Source organism: Typopeltis vanoorti, chromosome 14, assembly GCF_054136105.1.
Source record: "Typopeltis vanoorti isolate ZY-2024b chromosome 14, IOZ_Tvanoo_1.0, whole genome shotgun sequence".
Taxonomy (NCBI): domain Eukaryota; kingdom Metazoa; phylum Arthropoda; class Arachnida; order Uropygi; family Thelyphonidae; genus Typopeltis; species Typopeltis vanoorti.
In genome coordinates this window covers 86,789,007-86,810,866 of record NC_143562.1, presented here as the reverse complement: position 1 = coordinate 86,810,866, position 21,860 = coordinate 86,789,007, and the positions used below count along the sequence as shown (strand labels likewise).

At 36.3% G+C, this 21,860-nt stretch overlaps 1 protein-coding gene across 4 annotated transcripts in view; it reads left to right on the top strand.

Moving 5' to 3' along the window:
- The window catches only part of LOC150099730 (alpha- and gamma-adaptin-binding protein p34), a 203,010-nt gene that overhangs the window by 132,876 nt on the left and 48,274 nt on the right, over positions 1-21,860 (top strand). For all 4 annotated transcript variants that reach the window (XR_016549330.1, XM_090403400.1, XM_090403399.1 and 1 more), the window contains exon 7: positions 1,284-1,397. Coding sequence is in view for 3 of the 4 variants with exons in the window: in XM_090403400.1 (XP_090259526.1) it covers positions 1,284-1,397 (114 nt within the window). In the remaining variant the exon portion in view is untranslated. The remainder of the gene's footprint in view (positions 1-1,283; positions 1,398-21,860) is intronic.

The window sequence follows — 21,860 nt, the reverse complement described above, 5'->3', positions numbered from 1 at the left end:
CAATCGATCCACTAGATCTGTAGCAACACCCCACCGTGTATTTGATCTTGTTTGACTCCACCTCACACCAGATGGCTTCAAACTCACTACTACATGAAAAAACTGTTACTAGTATTGCAGTCCAGGGGTTTCAGCTCTAACTAGATTCAAGTCATCCAATATCATTAACAGCACATCACCTCCTCTCCTATCATGTTCTATCCTTCTTAAAAGTACTGCACCCTTTACACTTGATACCAGTTAGCCTCGGATAGTCAGGTCTCACTAATGCCTATAATCTGAGGTCCCAACATATTGATCAAGGGGACAAACTCTACCCCTTTGTTTTTTATACTCCTAGTACTGACATAAGTTACCCACATGCTTCTTTTGTATACTGTTCTCTTTAGTCTGTGTGACACTGTTGGACAACTTGCAGATCTCTGTTTTTATCTAGTTCCTTATGCAGACGTCCTTGCACATGCATGATAAGTCTGAACTAGATGAACTTAAAAGTGTTCTTTCCTCATAATCGTTTTCATGATAATGTCCATTCCCATCATTAACACAGTTACATAACATTATCGCTCTTGCACACAAATTCCCACCATTCTGCCTATCATAATTTAGTTTCCTTGACTCTCTGTTAGGTCTCATACCAGTTAATTTCTCAAAACTTCTTATACCAAATGCATTCAAGTGTAGATTGTCCCTCTTATACAAATCCATTCTTCCCTCATTGAATCATTTGTTATTATAGCCCTTCTTTTTATTCATTTCTATTATATCTAGGTAATATACTTACGATTTTCACTTTATTTAATAATTTAAAAAATTAGCATTCACATTCATTTAATTACTGTATCACCATAAATGTGTATTGGATTAAAAACAAAAACAAAAACTTCTGTTTGTAAAATGCACCAGCTTCTAGTTACTTAGTCATACAATATAGTTATGTTTGTATCAAAGTGTGTACTGTGAAACTCATGCTATATCTGGTTGCTATGGCGAAGGATAAGTTAGCAATAGAAACTTCACTGTGCATTGACTATATATGAGATTTCCACAGGTCCAGTAGGATTGCCGTAGATGCTCCATCAGGCTAGTCATGAACATGATAATTATAAACATAAGTTAGATATAGTCTTTAGTAGATTGCAAACATTGCCCCATAATAAATTCCTAAGGTTTGGAATTAAAGTCAGCATTATAATAGTAATGAATAGTTTTAATTTTTCAGGACTGCTATTTATTAAAAGGATGATTCAGAATATATTAAAAGAAAAAAAAATCAATTACAGATGATGAAGCAGCCTGTGTTAACACGTCTCATTTAGCATCACATGGGTCAACAGAGTCTGACTGCAATAATAGCAGATTGCAACAAACAGGGGAAGTGGATTCCCAAAAGATAGGTATGAACTCATTATTATTATTATTATTGTATTAATACTAATATAATATTATTATATGTGATTATATTATATTAGGATCTGCAGTATTGCTATTCTATATATTTCGTAATAGTCAGGTTGGAAAACTGTAAATGATGACATTTAAGTATTTGTAGTACAAATTTACTATTTATGCTATATACACAAAATTAGTATATTTGAAATAGTGTAATAAAATTGTAAAATTATTTGAAGAAAATGAAAAGTGCTTTAGCTCACTTGCACTTTAACTTGATGCTTGTTAGCACAAGAGGGAGTCTTTTCAAATTGATTTGTTAATGACTCCTCTGAAGACTGAGGACTCATTGAGACAGATCCTCTTTCAAATCACACAATGCCTATCATATCTTTGAAATCATTTACTGAACATGCACTCACAACTTTCACTGGTAGCCCACTCTACACACTCATCAAATGCCATTAGAAGAACCTGAACCTTTTGTACAGTTTAAAGCAATGATTCCAAATTCTCTCCCCTCCCTTTCTCGAGATGTAAAATCTCATTTGTGTCTGGGGGGGGGGGGGTTGACATTAGCCTAAGTCAGACCACATATAGACTGTACTGTTGAAATTGGCACAGCCAGATTTTATTATTACGAAACATTGGACAAGGGTGGCATCTTTAATAAATTAAAGATGCCACCCCTGGTTTAATCCTTTATCCAAGTATAAGCAAACAGAGTTTGAGCCTGAAGTAATTTCAGGACTGGGAAACTCATATATAGAGAGAGGCTAATGACCTCTCATCACTTGCCTTAGTATCCCATAATGCAAAGCACATATCCTTACAGACAAGTATAATGCTATGCTTTATGGGAAGGGTCACCACACAGACTGGTTTTGAACTTTATTGAGGTCTCAAACTTCCAACGTCTATCTCTAATCCAGAATATTTTAATAATAAGGTATGACATCTTTTGGCTACTCGTATATGACTTCTGCATTACTTCAACCTTGGCATCACTTCTGGGTCTAGCTCCCACTGATGAGACCTGAGGTCTCCTGAAACAAAAGAACTCTTTGTGATTTCCTTTGGCCTGCTTGGCTAGATTCTTCTCATGATCTGATTTTGCCTTCCTTACCATGCTGGTCGCCTTTCTCTTTATATACCCTCCACAGCATTTTCTTCTTCTGCAACACATACTTAATAACATTACTCATCCATTTAACTCCTTCCTGATTAACCCATCCTTACCCTAGGTATGCAATTTAATACTGTTTCCTCTAGATGACCCTTAACTATATGTTATGCACTACTGACATCCTTACCCTCCAGTGTTTTCTGCAATGGCATAGATTTAAGCTTCTTCCTAAGCTTGTCATAATCACCTGCCTTATAGTTCCACATATACTTCTTCTTAGTAGAATATTTCTCATTTTTTACAATCTCCCAGGTCAAGACTGCATGGTTACTTTCACCAATTGGAGATGATGTTGGTTATGGATAGCTCTTCTGATCCTATGACCAGGTCCAATACTCTTCCACCCCTAGGCTCCCCTCCATCACATGCTGCCTTAAGTAATTATCTCTCAGCAGGTGTATAAATTTTATTTCCATCCTTCCATATGATTTTTCTTTCTTCCAGTCTATATCTCCATAGTTGCAGCCCCTCATAATAATCACTTAGCCTGTACTCATTGTACTAATTTTATGATGCATGTCTTCCAGATCATCTGTGGAACTCCCTGGCCTATAGCAACAACCAACTGTAGATTTTGTCTTGCTGTCCTTAATCTCAAACCTGATTGCTTCAAATGAACAGCCACCCACCCACCCACCTTTCTCTTATTCTTTTGGTTGCAATTCATATGCTATCATCAACATCCTTCCCCCATCCTGTCTTCTCTATCTTCCCTGAAATTACACCATCTGCTGTTTAGCCAAGTCTCACTAATGCCTATAACTTTTGGCTAGGTTGCACTAACCAATGCCAAAAACTCCTCGCTTTTGTTCTTAATAATACTTCTGGTATTAGTATATAGAAACTGCAGCATCCCTTTAGTCCCCCACCTACCTTTACTTCCTGAATTGACTACCCTATTCAATAATTTTGCTTCATAGACTAGATTCCTCACTTGGTCATTCTCACACTCACTCACTTCATGGGTGCCTTCAGTTCACTTGCTATCATCCTAATGCTCAAGTTTTCCTGAATTTTCACTTCAGCATGCATGGTGAACATAGCTCTCTCCAGACACCTTACCAAAACCCATGCAGTCCATCAGCATTGTACAAATTCTTCTTTCCATCAAACAGAAACCACACATCCACAAATTCTATATCATTCCTTTTGCAGAATCTGTGTATAGACACATTGGCTATCTGTGCCCTCCACCTCAGTTTGCCTCTGTCATAGCGTGGTAGGAGACTTACAGTCTTCACCTTCTTGCTCTCCAGTTTTGTCTCTTCTAACAACTCCTTGACATCCTAAGTAAAGTGTAGGTATTGTATTATTATACCTAAATGACTTGGTGCTCAATGTTTTTTACTGATTACAGCAGTTATTTGAATCTTGATTGGGTGTGTAAAAGACCACATTGAAAGTATCCATACCAGTGAAATTCAAACTACCCACATAAGTAGTTGAATTCTTTGCATAACTTCTTCCTTACAGCCTTCATCTACTGCGATCTTTTGCTCTAGATAAAGATATGAAGTTACTATAACAAAATCCAAGTGTTCTGCATATACTGGCTTTTTGGTTATGTATTTACTATACATTACTTTGTTTTATTTTTATATTTAATCCTTTCTTTTCTACTTTCTGCATTCAGTTAATTAATCATTTCCTGAAATTCTTCTACTGAGTTGCATTAAAGAACAGTCAAATTCTTTAAGGCAGCAGCAACTTACCTGAATCACCTACAAATTGTAGGTGATTTAGCTCTTTCCCATTTCCTATAATTCCTCTGTTTTTCCATTTTAGAATTTTAAAAATTTCTTCAAGAGCTGCTGTAAATAGTTTAGGTGAAATTGTATCTCCCTATCTTAGTGCTTTTTTAATAGGAAATTTCATATTTGTTACTGATTTTATAGATGTTATTAAATATATATATGTGTGTGTGTGTGTGTGTAGAAAGTTTTTTACCTTGGGTATAATATATGTTAAAGATACCAAGCTATTTTAAACCTGGTTTTTACTCCATTTCCCAAGTAAGCAAACAGACAAATAAGTCAAGTTTGTGCCTGCACGTAATGCAAGTTTAGGTGACCCGCAAAGCAGTGCAAGTCTAGGCAACTCGTGGTAAAGGTGGAATAAGCTCTGATCACTGTTCTTAATATTTACCCTTAATGCAAAGTCCAGTGTCCGTCCTTGAGGAGATGTATGATGCTATGCATTAAAGGCAAGAGGCCACTACCCAGACCGGTTTCGACCTTTATTGAGGTCTCATCAGTGGGAGCCAGGCTAGAAATACCAAGGTTAAGTAATACAGTGCTTATAAGCTCTGTGTTACTTAACCTTGGTATTTCTACCACACTTTGAGAAACACTGTCCTAGAGTATCCATGTTTTTGAAGGCGTTTGAGTTCATTTTGAAGTTCTTGTTCTTCTGACAACAAAGATCTTGCCCATTAACCCAGAGTTGAGATGATGCCGAACTTTTGTGGTGGATAATGGTGTGAGTTCGCATGAAGGTCAGTGTCCGTCGGTTTTCTAAAAATGGAGAATTTAATATGTTCAGCTGACTTGGTTAGTAGAATATCTAAGAAAGAAAGGGAGCTGTCCACTTCTAGCTCATATGTGAATTTAATATTTGGCTGTATATCGTTCAGGTGATTTTGAAATATTTTGAGGTTATCTAGACCATGTGGCCAAATCAAGAATACGTCATCTATGTAGCAGAGCCGTATCTTCGGTTTTAACGGAGATGAAGAAATTGCTTTTTCTTTGAAGTTTTCAAGATAGATGTTTGCAAGGACTGGAGATAATGCACTTCCCATTGCTAATTTGAACTTCTGTTTGTAAATGTTGTTTTTGAATTTAAAATATCCTGATTTGAGACAGTGTGATAGTAGTGCAAAAATCTTTTTAAAAACCTTGTTCTTTAAAAGAGTAAGAACCTCTTCAGTGGGAATGTAAAGAGGGACACAATATTAAAGCTGGCCATAATATCTGAGTTGGACAATATGAAGTGTTTAATTTTGGAAATAAAGTCATAAGTTTTTAATGAAGGAAGAAGATTTTCCTGAGAAGCATTTCAGAGAGGAAGCGAGATATTTTGACAAGTTGTAGGTAGGAGAATCGATACCTTCGACTATTGGATCTTAAAGGAATATCTTCCTTATGTAACTTAGGAAGGCCATAAAGACGAGGGATAAGTGGGTGAAGGGAGTGGGGCGATAGGCATATGTTCCTAGGCAGTTCTGAAGTAGTTCTTGGTAAGTTATTTGTGCGGTTGTGGGTCTCTCTCGTGGGATCCCTGTCCATTAGAGAGTAAGTGTCTTAGTTTAATAATTCCAAGAGTTTTCGGTGGTAATCTGATTTTAGGATTACAGTTGCATTTCCTTTGTCAGCTGGAAGGATAATAATATCTTTATTGTTTTTTAATTGCTTTAGAGCCTGTCGTTCACAAGGTAGAATGCTTGAAAATATTACAAAATCACCTGAATGATATACATCCAAATATTAAATTCACATATGAGCTATAAGTGGACAGCCCTCTTTCTTTCTTGGATATTCTACTAACCAAGCCAACTGAACATATCAATTCTCCATTTTTAGAAAACCGATGCACACCGACAGGTACCTGCACTCAGACTCGCACCATTATCCACCACAAACGTTTGGCATCATCTCAACTCTGGGTCATTGAGCAAGATCTTTGTTGTCAGACAAACAAGAACTTCAAAATGAACTCAAAAGCCTTCAAAAACAATGGATACTCTAGGACAGGGGTGGCCAACCTTTTATAGTTTATGCATTAATTTTTCTTATTTTTAGTTAAGATGTGCCATACCACTTATACCACTTTTCAGCCCTTTTAAAATATGGTAATATGGATATATTTAACAGTTATGCATAAAATGATTCATTATATATATGATAATATAGACACTTTTAGCAGTTTTAAATAAAAGGATTTCATATAAAGACATGATAAACATTCATTATTTTATTGAGACTTTTGAAATTGCTTTGCTTTTGCTAAGCTTGTAATATTTGGAGTTAAATCAGTTACAGAAAACATCAAACAGTTTTTCAAATTTGAATCAGTCAGTCACGACCGTAATTTGTTCTTAATCATTTTCATTGATGAAAGTGCTTGTTCGCATCTGTATGTAGTTGCATAATGACAGATATAACTCTGAGCAAATTTTCTTAGTTCTGGAAAATGTTCACGGAGCAACGATCGCCAGAAATTAATTATATCAGAAGCATCTGGGAGTGATGGAAGTTCATTAAATTTCATTTTCAATAAAGAATTGGTTTTGAGATCAATAAGTTCCATTCGTATGTTACTAGGCATCATCAAGATTTTTTGTTCAGTAAGTGAAAAGGGATTTATAAATGCAAGTATGCAGTCTTCTTCTTTGTTCTTTGGCATAATTGCTAAAACGTCTGTTAAAGGACTCTTGCAATAATCTGAGTTTCTCAGTATATTCTGTAAAGTTGCCATTATCTTCAACAGATTCACTGTGTTCTTTTAAATGTGGAAATTGACTTAAATCTCCGTTTTCCAACTGGGAGATGAACAGTTTTAATTTCATTTTGAATCCACTGATGTCATTTACTAAGCTAGGAAACAGTTTGTTCTTCCCCTGCAGTTTCAAATTTAGATCATTGAGGTGGCTGGTAACATCAACTAAAAATGCTAAATCAAATAGCCATTTCTCATCACACAACAGGGCTTTTTCCTCATGCAGCTCATCCTTCTCTTCCAGAAAATTATGAACACTTTCTTTCAGCTTCCAAAATCTACTGAGAACTTGTCCTTTAGAAAGCCAGCGCACCTCACAATGAAGGATGAGATCACCATATTCTATATCTAGAAGTTCACAATATTCTCTGAATTCTCTTCTGTTTAACCCTCTTGCTCTAATTTTATTCACACACTTTACAACTGGTATCATAACATGCTTCAAATTTAGAGTTTTTCCACACAAAGATTCTTCATGTATAATTCAGTGATACTTTAGTAGAGAATGACCTAAAAACCTTTCAAGTAAAGTTATTACAGTCCCAGAAACTCTACCTACCATTGACGGTGCTCCATCAGTGCAAACACTGATGAGCTTACTAGAATCTAGTTGTTGATAGACATGACTTTACTTTGCCAAATATGTCTGACCCTCTGGTTTTTTCCATGAAGTGACTCAAAACCGATAAGTTCTTCAAAGTTATTAAAATTACCATCAATTCCTCTTATAAAAATGCTTAATTGGGCTACATCACATATGTCAGTGGATTTGTCCAAGGCTAAAGAAAAGAAAGAACAAGCATGAACATGGTCTTTCAATTGCTCAGTAACATCATGGGAAAGTTCTTCGATGCATCTTGTAATTGTTTGCTTGGACAGTGCAATTTGGTTTACTTTTCTTTCAACATTCTTATCACCAAGGCATTTTGCAAATTTTTTGAGACAGGGCTTAACAACTTCCTCTCCATCAGAGAAAGGCTTGTGTTTTTTAGCCAACACAAAGGCAATTTCATAACACGTCTCCAGCATTGCCACACTTTCACAACTTCGTTTCACAAATATATTTTTTTTTTTTTTTTATTTCTTCCTTTTTCTTAACCACATATTCCTTCCGCAACTCAGACCAGGAACTAACTTCAGTTTTTCTTCTAATTCAGCTTGATGTTTTCTATAGTGTCTGTTAAGATCATGTCTTCTGTTATCTGAGAGAGTGCTTTCACAAACAATGCACAATGGTTTTCCTGAAGGACCCACAATAAATAAGAACTCATTTTCCCACAGTTCATTAAACAGGCACTTGCTATCACCTTCTGCTTTTTTTTTTCTGCTCATTTTCTTTCTCAAGTAATAGGTAACTGACTGTAAAAAAAAAAAAAAATTATTTCCAAAAGTAAAGCTTATTATTAAATAATTTATTTAAATTATTTTATCGTTTTAAACATTATGAACATTCAAAAACAGTTCTACAAGTTTAAGATAAGATTCCTGTTTCTATGAAGGCCTAATACAGTTCTGAAAGTTTTCATCTCTTTCTCGTAGTATATTATGTCCAATGAAATATGAGATCGCTTCCTGCCATAAAACAGTCGATCAGCTGGCAATCACACACACAACCCAAACATCCTCATTACAAAAGCTTTGCTGATGATCAGTTAAATTTTAGGAATAAACCTACTATACGTTAATAAAAAGAAAATATATTATATAAAAATAACATAAAATAACACACACATACAAATACACCGAATAATTGCAGGTTTCAGTAATCAGCAAATTAGGGGAGCAGGCAAGAACTCGTATATCGAGTTCAAAATGAAAAAAATTATTTTTAAATTTATAGAACTATATTAAGCCTTCATGAAAACAGAAATCTTATCTTAAACTTAAAGAACTGTTAATAAAAACATATAAGTTCGAAAACACAGAATTGTTCACTCACTTCGAATCAGAAGTTCATCGAACGTTATGACATGAGAGTCAGCTGTAAACTGATCGAGTAACTGGTGACGCATGTCAGCATTTGCCGGTGCCTGTTGCTTCAAGATCAAACAAGTATAATAAGTGTGCACTCTAGAATTTAGTGGTAGGTTAATTGTGTGTTTATATATATATATATATATATATAAATCGTATACAAAATTTTTTTTCATTTTCTCTAGGGTTCAGTGTGCTACTTATAATCATGCAATACGCCACTTTTGGTGCATGCACCATAGGTTGGCCACCCCTGCTCTGGGAGAACTATAAATAGAATACTGTTTAACCGTCACCATCAACAACATAATGAGGATACAACTAATTCCAAAGGTTGCTCTCTATCACCAGTTTTAGCAAAAATTTTAAGGAAATATAATATCAAGACTTTTTCACTACTTTACCCAAACTTCACTCAATCTTAAGCCGTCCAAAAGATAGACATAATAATCTTTAATGTCCTGATGTCTACAGAGTTCTCTGCAATTGCTGTAAACCGTACTACGGTCAAACGGAGAAATCCATCGATCCCCGCCTAAGAGAGCATCAGAGTGACATCTCCTACAACAGAACTCAAGCCAGCGCCTTGTCCAGCCATGTATTATTTTCTGCAAACTCTAATGATGAAAGACTCCCACATCAAATATGCTGGGATTTAACTGACAACGTTCACAGATATTATGACGAATTAGAGAGACGGATTCTAGAATCTAAAGAAATTGTTCTGGACCCTGTTCACATTAATAGCAACCTAAGCTATAGTTTGCCAGACTCTCACAGCCCTACCATTCAATATTGGAAATCACGAGACCTTACACGCATGCATGCATGCCCATGATGCTACAGCCAGAATTCTTTCTTCCATTTAAATGTTAACCTCTGTTGTTTTACACATTCTGCTATGTAGAAATTCAGTACTTGTATGATTCTCTCTGATATTTTTCATGTCCTTTTCGCTTGCACCTGACGAGGTTTATTTTTAGACGACTAGTTGTGTGTATTTATAAAGTTTAACTCAAAACATCGGTTTTCAGTCATTAAATAATTTTAATGTGTTATCAAACAGAGTAAACCTTCAATTTAATAATATATATATATATTATATATATATATGGGGTGCTTAAGGGTCAAAGGTGTATAACTGAGAGGAGACCTTCACATAGCCTTTAAAGGAATGCAGAGAACCGACCAGGGCTTCTGACCTAATGTCCAATCCTCACCTTCTCCTGGTGCACCCTGTTGGGTATCTACTTGGATACTGAACAAACGAGGATGGGCTGGCAATTTGGGATTTAGCCGACCAAATTGTTTTCTTATTAGTTAAACCAAAATAAAAAATGATGGTACAACATGACAAAATTTAATGCCGGCTGGGGCGTTGCCCGGTTAAACAAGGCCCCCGTTGTTTTCACCAGGGAACCAGGGCAAAAAGTCAGCTACTGGAACAAATCTGAAAACAAACCCCAACTCAACATCACCAGAGTTAAAGATCGGTACTATCAACGTAAGAATCCTGAATGGCAAAGAAATGGAGCTAGCTGAGGAACTGAATAAGTACCAGATCGACATAATAGGGGTGACTGAAACAAAAAAGACAAAAACTGGTGAGATTTTTCTGAGCAAAAAATACAAAATGTTATATTCAGGCAATGACAATCAAGGAAAAGAAGGAGTAGCCATAGTATTCAACACAAAATACGAGGCTAATCTTCTTGAATGGCAGTCAGTCTCAAGTAGAGTAATGTGGGCAAATATGAGTATAGGGAACTGGACAATGAGACTTATTTGTGCCTATGGTCCCACAGAAGGTTCTACTAAGGTAGAAGTGGAGGAATTTTTTGAGGCTTTAGAAAAAGCAACTGACACAATGAAAAAGGAAAAGTTGGCCCTTGTTGGGGATCTAAATAGCAGAGTAGGAAATGATTGTGAGACATACAAAAATATTTTGGGAAAATTTGGAGAAAAAAGCAAAGCTAATAATAATGACAAATATCTGTTGGATTTGTGCTCAGGACATGGACTAGTTATTACTAACACCATGTTCCAACATAAAAATGTGCGCAAATTCACATGGAGAGAAGAGGCAAGGAATAAGAAAAGTCTCATTGACTATGTTATTGTTGATAGTGATGTTTTCTCCCTGGTGCAGGACACCAGAGTGTACAGAGGATTTGAAATTGGAAGTGATCACTATTTAGTCTTGACCAGGATAAAATTGAATTTCATATTGAAAAGAATAACATGTAAAAAAGTTTTAAAGCAAATAAAAGTTGAGCAGCTCTCAGATGTGAACTGTAGACTAAAATACACAAAGATTATTGAAGAAAAAACGAAGGAGTTTGAGAACAGGAATCAAACCTTGGAGATTCAGTGGCAAACTCTGAAGAAAGCATTGATTGATTCTGCCAGAGAGGCATGTGGTGAGGTTGTCTGCAAGTATAAAAAAAATCAGAACTCCCTGGTGGACACAAGAAGTTAAAGAGGCAGTGAAGGAAAAGAAGAAAGCATATCAAAAGTTCCTGTTAAATAAGTCAGCTTATGCTCTTAGAGAATATAGAGACAAATGCAAGAATGCTAAACACTGTGTAAAACTAGCTAAACAAAAGTCATGGGAGGACTTTGGCAAGAATATAGAAAATAAATATCAAGAAGGTGGCAAAATATTCTGGAGGTTGTTGCAGAAGCTTACAAATGGAGGAAAGAGTGCTGTAAAAGGAGTTAGAGATGATAAAGGTGAAATGAAAACTGGAGAAAAAGATATCCTTGAAGTATGGAGTAATTACTTTGAAAAACTGCTAAATGAAACGAGCAGTGATTACAGCACAGTGGTAAAAAACACTGACTAGGCATGCAGGCAGGAATACATATCCATACTTGAATTAGAAAAAGCAATCAAAGGCTGGAAATGTGGAAAGGCAGCTGGAGTAGATGATATTTGACCAGAAATGCTGAAGTATGGTGGTATAAGAGTCTTACAGTGGCTGCACTGCACAGTTCAGAATGCCTGGACAGAGGGACGAATTCCTGATGATTGGAGTAGAGCTCTCACGGTACCCATATATAAAAAGGGAAATAAAACTGCATGTGAGAATTACAGAGGTATTTCCCTACTGAGTGTTCCTGGCAAGATCTATGCAAGTATACTTGAGAAATGGTTGAGAAGAATTGTGGAAGAAAAGTTTGGTGAAGAACAAGCTGGATTCAGGCCAAACAGAGGCTGTCAGGAGATCAGATCTTCACTTTACGACAAATAGTCGAGAAAGCATGGGAATATAACAAAAGTCTGTATTTAAGTTTTGTCGATTTGGAAAAGGCATATGATAAGGTGCCAAGAGAGAAGCTATTCAATACGCTGAAGTTATATGGTGTCAATGGGGCATTATATCAAGCAATACTTAGTCTTTATTTGAGTTGTAAGTCAGCAGTTAGAATTGAAGGAAGTACAGGAAGATGGTTTAATGTTAAATCTGGTGTGAGACAGGGATGTACATTATCCCCTCTATTATTCATTATCTATATGGATCACATTATGAAGGAAAGTGGTATTAAACATGATATCAAAATTGGAGATGTTAATGTCAGCTCTTTGCTTTATGCAGATGATGTTATACTTCTAAATAAATCCGCTACAAGTCTGCAAGATTCTCTGACTAAATTGAATAACTGTTGTTATAGATATGGTATGAAGGTCAGCAATAAAAAGACAAAGACAATGAAAATAGGCGGAATCATTGAAAATGTCAACTGTGTTGTGAATGGAGAACCTGTGGAACAAGTAAAACATTTCAGCTACTTAGGCACGATTTTTAGTGAAGACGTAAATTAAATATAGAAATAGACAACAGAATCAGCAAAGCTGGTATGGTGGGAAGTCAATTGAATAAATTCATATGGAATAAGAGAGAAATTAGTCGGAACACTAAATTAGCTGTATAGAAGACAGTGTTCAAACCATGTTGTTTATTATTTTAACGGTATAATAGAACACAGAAACTAAGTAAATAATTAATTTATTAACTTGATGCTGATATTTCGCTGGTGTTATAACCAGCATCTTCAGAGCACAAAAACACTGTTTGTCACAATACGTGAGACTAAAACAACATGGTGTACTTAAACAAAATTGTAGCAGCAACACAAAGACTAGAGTCCTGATTTTGGCGCCCTCTATCTGAAAAAAAAAAAAAAAAAAGGTATCATATATTACTAGAGTCCTAGAAACGTGCTAGTTTTTTCTTAATATGACTGTCTCCCAGATCTTCAGCAAGTTAATACAGCCATATTTGTTGAGATTTAGAGTGTGTTTTAGGGCTTCTGTCGCCTCTAAGAACAATCTCTCTGATTTATACGGGTTTCTGTGTAGTACTTTTGTGTTTTTCCAGTTGATCCTGTGTGCAGGGGGTATCCAGTGCATGGTCTGCTATGCCTGACTTCCCATAATGATAATTCCGGACGTATCTTCTATGTTCGCTGATGCGGATGTTCACAGTTCTTCCTGTTTGACCGTAGTAGGCTTGATTGCATGAGCAGGGTACTTGGTAGACTCCTGGATGTGATAAAGGAGGAATGCTATCCTTGGGTGAGCGGATGAGGGTGGCTAATTTGCTACATGGTCTGAATGTAGTGCGTAGTTTATGTTTATTGAGAATTCTTGAGATCTTTTTGGATGTGCCTTTAATGTAAGGGATGGTGACTGTTTTGTTGTTGTTCTCTGTGGTGGATGGTGGGAGGGGTTTCTTAGGAGTGTTTAGTATTTTATTTATTTTATGTGGATTGTAGCCGTTGGCCAAGAAGGTGTGGTGTAAGTGAGTCAGTTCAGCAGTCAGAGCCTTGTCATTGGAACAGATTGCTCTAGCTCTATGGGTTAGCGTTTTTAATATGCCATGTTGTTGACAAGGATGATGGTGTGATTGTTTGTGTAAGTATCTGCCTGTATGTGTGGGTTTTCTAAAAACTGAAAATGATAAGGAACCATCTGGGAGATGTGTGATGAGTGTATCCAGGAAGGGCAGACAGTAATTACACAGAAACTAAGTTATTATTTACTTAGTTTCTGTGTTCTATTATACCGTTAAAATAATAAACAACATGTTCGACGAACACATAAGTCTGTCCACACGTTTAAGTGTTCAAACCAGTTTTAACTTATGGATCTGAGAGCTGGGTCAGAAGTAAAACACTTGACCAAAGACTAGAGACCGCAGATATGAGAGTTCTGAGAAAGATTATAGGTGTGAACAGATGGCATCAATGGCAATATCATATTAAAAACGAGGATATTAGGAAAGAACTTGACATTGTCAGCATCCAGGAATATGTTAGCAGAGCTAATCTCAGGTGGTGTGGTCACCTAAACAGAATAGGCAAGGAAAGATTAGCAAAACAAATGTTCTTTGCCAAGTTGGCAGCAAAATGACCCAGAGGAAGACCAAGATATAGGTGGATTGATACGGTACAAAGTGCCGACGATAGAAATGTAAGATCTGATAATGTTGGAGTCTTGACAAGTAACAGACTGATTTGGAGGAAAATTGTGGATAGGAAGTTATTAATGATATAATTTTTTCATGTAGTACTATCATATCCTGTACACCCCTTGAGGATACATGGCAGGAATTTGATGATGATGATGATGATGATGATATATATATATTATTAAATATATATATTTAATAATAGTTCTAAGAAAATACAATATCAGAACTTTGTTCACTCCACTTCCAGAGATCCGCTCCTTAATAAGCCACCCCAAAACTTGTCATCATCATCATCTTAAATATCCTAGTGTACAAAATATGGTGTGATTGTGATGTTCTTTATTTTCGCTAGACGGTCAAATCTATTGAATTACGTATGGAGGAACACATGAGGGACATTGCTTACAAGTGACAATGAGCCAGTGACTTATCAAGCCATATCCTTTTCTCGGCTGATCCTAATGATGAAAACCCAAGTCATACAGTCCACTGGGACAGATCTACCAACATCTTTTGTTGCCATGATGAATTGGAGAGAAAAATCGTTGAATCTAGGGAAATCATCTTCAACCCTGAACATCTAAATAATAACTTGAGCCACAACCTCTCAGATAGTCATTCAGCAGTAATCATGTACTGGCATTCACATGATGCTGCAAGCATGCACTCTCCCAACAATGCAACAAATGAAAGAACAGCTTTAAATACAACTACAACGTTTTCATGCTAATTATGTATAGAGACTATGTTGTTCATAGTTTTTTTAACCTTGAGTGTTTAGTGTTTTTTCTTTTATGTCACCTGATGAAGGCTGTTATAAGCCGAAACTAGTCATATTTTACTATTAAACCCCCTTTTTTTTACCTAACTCTCGGTTTAAGTCATTCAACTCTATTTTACAATATATATTTTAACCGAGTCAATGAATCGTCATACACACACACACACACACATATATATATATCGGCACGTCTGTCTTTCGCAAGCCTACATTCTCAGGTCGCTACATTCACAATTCTTCTGCTCATCATCCATCTCAGAAATCTGGCATTATTAAATCACTAGTTTCCAGAGCACACAAATTCTGCTCCTCTGAAGAATCTTTAAACCAGGAATTAGAAGTAATCAAAAATACAGCCATCCTAAATGGATATAATCAGAAAACAACTCAAAAAATCATCAGTCACTTCTCCACACATCAAACCGGACAGGAAGAAGTTCATAGGATTTCCATACCTTACGTGAAAGGCATCTCCAAATGTCTTTCTAAAATTATGAAGAAATACAATTTTGCCACTACTTACAAATCTATCAACCAAATTTACAACTTGTTACCTTCTCCTAAGGACAAACTCACACCTTTGATGTTGCCTGGCATTTATGAGATTCCATGCTCATGCAAAATGTCTTACTTTGGACAGACAGGTAGGTCTGTTCAGAAACGCATCTCGGAACATCAAGACCACATTCGTCTTTTTAAACCGCAGAAATCTGGCCTCTCTCAACACGGAATTGAAAATCCAAACCATAGGATCCATTGGGAAAAGTCTAAACTTTTACATAGATCTTTATATAAACATGAGCGTTTATACAAAGAAAGTTCTGAAGCCCTACTACACAGACCAAACTTAAACTGCAACGACGTTCTTACTATTCCTAAAGTATGGGAAATTGTCATACAAAATTGTGTTAAAAATATGTTTTTTTTACTTCTGTATCACGTTACGCACATTTAATGAGATTCTATTGTAATCATGCGCCCTAACTGTATGTTATTCCTATTATTGTTTTAAACTACTGTACTGATGATGTCCTAAGATACTTTTAGGATGAAATATTTACAATTAAATAATTTTCACTGAGGTTAATACGTGTGTTTCTTTTAATTATGATCGCACCACAGGTTTCGTTATTTTTAAAAAAAAAATAATATATATATATATGTGTTAAAAATTCCAGGCAATTTTAAACCTGGTTTTACTCCATTTCCCAAGTAAGCAAACAGACAAACAAGTCAAGTTTGCGCCTGCAAGTGATGCAAGTCTATCTGATCCTACGGGTAGTGCAAGACCAAGGCAACTCGTGGTAAAGGTGGCATAAGCTCTGATCACTAATCTTAATATTTACCCTTAATTCCAAAACACATCTCCAAGAAGGTAAAATACTTTCTATATATATATATATGTGTGTGTGTGTGTAATTTATTAAGGAGTAGAGTTTGTTACCTAGATCAATATGTTGGGACCTCAGATTGTAGGCATTAGTGAGATCTGGCTATCAGAATCATACATACTAATATAGATTAAAGGGTACAGTATTTTTCATCATCATCATCATCATCATCATCAAATTCCTGCCATGTACCCTCAAGGGGTGTACAGGATATGACAGTACTACATGAAAAAATTACATCATTACTAACTTCCTATCTACAATTTTCCTCCAAATCAGTCTGTTACTTGTCAAGACTCCAACATTATCAGATCTTATATTTCTATCGTCTAAGGCACTTTGTACCGTATCAATCCACCTATATCTTGGTCTTCCTCTGGGTCGTTTTCCTGCCAACCTGGCACAGAACACTTGTTTTGCTAATCTTTCCTCTCCCATTCTATTTAAGTGACCATACCATCTGAGATTAGCTCTGCTAACGCATTCCTGGATGCTGACAATGTCAAGTTCTTTCCTAATATCCTCGTTTTTAATATGATATTGCCATTGATGCCATCTGTTCACGCCTCTAATCTTTCTCAGGACTCTCATATCTGCGGTCTCTAGTCTTTGGTCAAGTGTTTTACTTCTGACCCAGCTCTCAGATCCATAAGTTAAAATTGGTTTGAACACAGTCTTGTATACAGCTAATTTAGTGTTCCGACTAATTTCTTTCTTATTCCATATGAATTTATTCAATTGACTTCCCACGATACCAGCTTTGCTGATTCTGTTGTCTATTTCTATATTTAGTTTACCATCTTCAGTAAAAATTGTGCCTAAGTAGCTGAAATGTTTTACTTGTTCCACAGGTTCTCCATTCACAACACAGTTGACATTTTCAATGATTCTGCCTATTTTCATTGTCTTTGTCTTTTTATTGCTGACCTTCATACCATATCTATTACAACAGCTATTCAATTTAGTCAGAGAATCTTGCAGACTTGTAGCGGATTTATTTAGAAGTATAACATCATCTGCATAAAGCAAAGAGCTGACATTAACATCTCCAATTTTGATATCAGGTTTAATACCACATTCCTTCATAATGTGATCCATATAGATAATGAATAACAGAGGGGATAATGCACATCCTTGTCTCACACCAGATTTAACATTAAACCATCTTCCTGTACTTCCTTCAATTCTAACTGCTGACTCACAACTCAAATAAAGACTAAGTATTGCTTGATATAATGCCCCATTGACACCATATAACTGCAGCGTATTGAATAGCTTCTCTCTTGGCACCTTGTCATATGCCTTTTCCAAATCGACAAAACTTAAATACAGGTCTTTGTTATATTCCCATGCTTTCTCGACTATTTGTCGTAAAGTGAAGATCTGATCCTGACAGCCTCTATTTGGCCTGAATCCAGCTTGTTCTTCACCAAGCTTTTCTTCCACAATTCTTCTCAACCGTTTCTCAAGTATACTTGCATAGATCTTGCCAGGAACACTCAGTAGGGAAATACCTCTGTAATTCTCACATTCAGTTTTATTTCCCTTTTTATATATGGGTACTATGAGAGCTCTACTCCAATCATCGGGAATTCGTCCCTCTGTCCAGGCTTTCTGAACTATGCAGTGCAGCCACTGTAAGACTCTTATACCACCATACTTCAGCATTTCTGGTCGAATATCATCTACTCCTGCTGCCTTTCCACATTTCAAGCCTTTGATGGCTTTTTCTACTTCAAGTATGGATATGTATTCCTGACTGCATGCCTGGTCAGTGTTTTTTATCACTGTGCTGTCATCACTGCTTGTTTCATTTAACAGTTTTTCAAAGTAATTACTCCATACTTCAAGGATATCTTTTTCTCCTGTTTTCATTTCACCTTTATCATCTCTAATTCCTTTTACAGCACTCTTTCCTCCATTCCTAAGCTTCTTCAACAACCTCCAGAATATTTTGCCACCTTCTTGATATTTATTTTCTATATTCTTGCCAAAGTCCTCCCATGACTTTTGTTTAGCTAGTTTTACACACTGTTTAGCTTTCTTACATTTGTCTCTGTATTCTGTAAGAGTAAAAGTTGACTTATTTGCCAGGAACTTTTGATATGCTTTCTTCTTTTCCTTCACTGCCTCTTTAACTTCCTGTGTCCACCAGGGAGTTCTGATTTTTTTATCCTTGCACACAACCTCACCACATGCCTCTCTGGCAGAATCAATCAATGTTTCCTTCAGAGTTTGCCACTGAATCTCCAAGGTTTGATTCCTGTTCTCAAACTCTTTCATTTTCTTTTCAATAATATTTCTGTATTTTAGTCTACAGTTTATATCTGAGAGCTGCTCAACTTTTATTCGCTTTAGAACTTTTTTACATGTTATTCTTTTCAATATGAAATTCAATTTTATCCTGCTCAAGACTAAATAGTGATCACTTCCAATTTCAAATCCTCTGTACACTCTGGTGTCCTGCACCAGGGAGAAAACATCACTATCAACAATAACATAGTCAATGAGACTTTTCTTATTCCTAGCCTCTTCTCTCCATGTGAATTTGTGCACATTTTTATGTTGGAACATGGTGTTAGTAATAACCAGTCCATGTCCTGAGCAGAAATCCAACAGATATTTGCCATTATTATTAGCTTTGCTCTTTTCTCCAAATTTTCCCAAAATATTTTTGTATGTCTCACAATCATTTCCTACTCTACTATTTAGATCCCCAACAAGGACCAACTTTTCCTTTTTCATTGTGTCAGTTGCTTTTTCTAAAGCCTCAAAAAATTCCTCCACTTCTACCTTAGTAGAACCTTCTGTGGGACCATAGGCACAAATAAGTCTCATTGTCCAGTTCCCCATTCTCATATTTGCCCACATTACTCTACTTGAGACTGACTGCCATTCAAGAAGATTAGCCTCATATTTTGTGTTGAATACTATGGCTACTCCTTCTTTTCCTTGATTGTCATTGCCTGAATATAACATTTTGTATTTATTGCTCAGAAAGATCTCACCAGTTTTGGTCTTTTTTGTTTCAGTCACCCCTATTATGTCGATCTGGTACTTATCTAATTCCTCAGCTAGCTCCATTTCTTTGCCATTCAGGCTTCTTACGTTGATAGTACCGATCTTTAACTCTGGTGATGTTGAGTTGGGGTTTGTTTTCAGATTTGTTCCAGTAGCTGACTTTTCACTGTTCGCCCTGGTTCCCTGGCGAAAACAACGGGGGCCTTGTTTAACCGGGCGACGCCCCAGCCGGCATGAAATTTTTGTCATGTTGTACCATCATTTTTTATTTTGGTTTAACCAATAAGAATACAATTTGGTCGGCTAAATCCCAAATTGCTAGCCCATCCTCGTTCGTTCAGTATCAAAGTAGATACCCAACAGGGTGCACCACGAGAAGGTGAGGATTGGACATTAGGTCAGAAGCCCTGGTCGGTTCTCCGCATTCCTTTAAAGGCTATGTGGAGGTCTCCTCTCAGTTATACAGCTTTGACCCTTAAGCACCCCTACAGTATTTTTTGGAAGGATATACAGTATTTTTAGGAAGGATATATACAGGATAGGAGAGGAGGAGGAATGCTGTTATTGATATCAGATGACTTCAATCCAGTTAATTTTGAGACATATGATTGTAGTACTAGTAACATTATTTCATGTGGCAGTAAACTTGAAATCATCTGGTGTGAGGTTGAATCTAACAAGATCAATTACATAGTGGGGTGTTGTTACAAATTTGGTGGATCGATTACTAGTGAAGAAGAAATGTATCATCAAATAGCGATTAATGGGCATGAAAATAGTAATCATAATGGCAGACTTTAATTATCCAAACATTGATTGGGTAGCAGTAAAATCTCATGAGAAGAATGAAACTGAATTTATTGAGCTGTTGTGACACAACATCTTCAAGCAGCATTTGACAGAAGGAACTCAAGGTCAAAGAGTGTTAAATTTGATTATAGTATCAGAGGATGTTTCAGTTAAAGGCATAACTATTCTGCCTCCAGTTGATGACAGCAATCGTGCAGTATTCATTTGGGAAGTGACTAGGTTTATAATTGTTCCATTCAGAAAAGCTTACATACTGAACTACAAAGAAGGAAATTATGATCAGTTTGGGAGTATACTGAAATTCACTTAGCTTACCAGAATTTCATTTCACGAAAAACTATACAACACGCTCAACGAACAATGACTGAGACTCCACGCTCCCTGGTATGATGTTACACGTCAGTTTTAATTTTACTTGACTGTGCTACTCCATTCTTCTTTTTTACTAGTAAACGGTGTACTGACTTTCTTGTCCTGAAGAAGCCAGACAGAATAGCTGGTGAAACTTGTTGACAATTGTGTAGATCGTTTAATATTTATGGTCGACTAATAAACCAAAAGAATATAACTCGATTTTAATGTTAAGTGACCAAATACCGGTTGCAAATTTTTCATGTAAATATTAATTTTTTTAATATGAATGTTCAGAAACATTAATGTTTTTGAAATCATATTTAACTTCATATTCCTTACTTCAATGAGACAGGTTATTTGCTGATTTGTTTGATTCAACACCAAACTGACAGTGGGAAAAATCAGAGAGCACATGCCATAGGTAAAATCCCCATATAGTGACTATGATATTCAACTATTATGCCATTATATTGTGAGCATAAGTACACTGCTTGGAAAGAAGTTGAGGGACACCATACTATCAGGAACAAACAGCCATGGTGCCCACCTTAATAAAATATAGGACCTCCTTTCACTGCATTGAATGTAGCCATCCTATGGAGCATACTTTCCACAAGCATACAATAGCGATCAATGGAAGTTTTGGACCATTCTCCCTGTAGTCATGAAATGAGGTCATGAACTGTTGTGAGTGGATGTGTCATGACCTTGCTTGATGCTCCAGTTTATTCCACAGATGTTCAATAGGGTTAAGATCAGGGCTCCATGGAGGCCAGTCAATTGCGGTGACATTCATTTTCACAAACCATAGTTAAAGCAGCAGTCATGATATGGTGCATTGTCTTGCTGAAAGAGACAATGGTCAGTTCTGTAGAAATGCCACAAAGTAGGAAGCATTGCATTGTCCAGAATGTTCAGAGCCTCTCAGAATTCATTGTTCATGGTGCCGAAAACAGGATAAACAAGACCATACCATC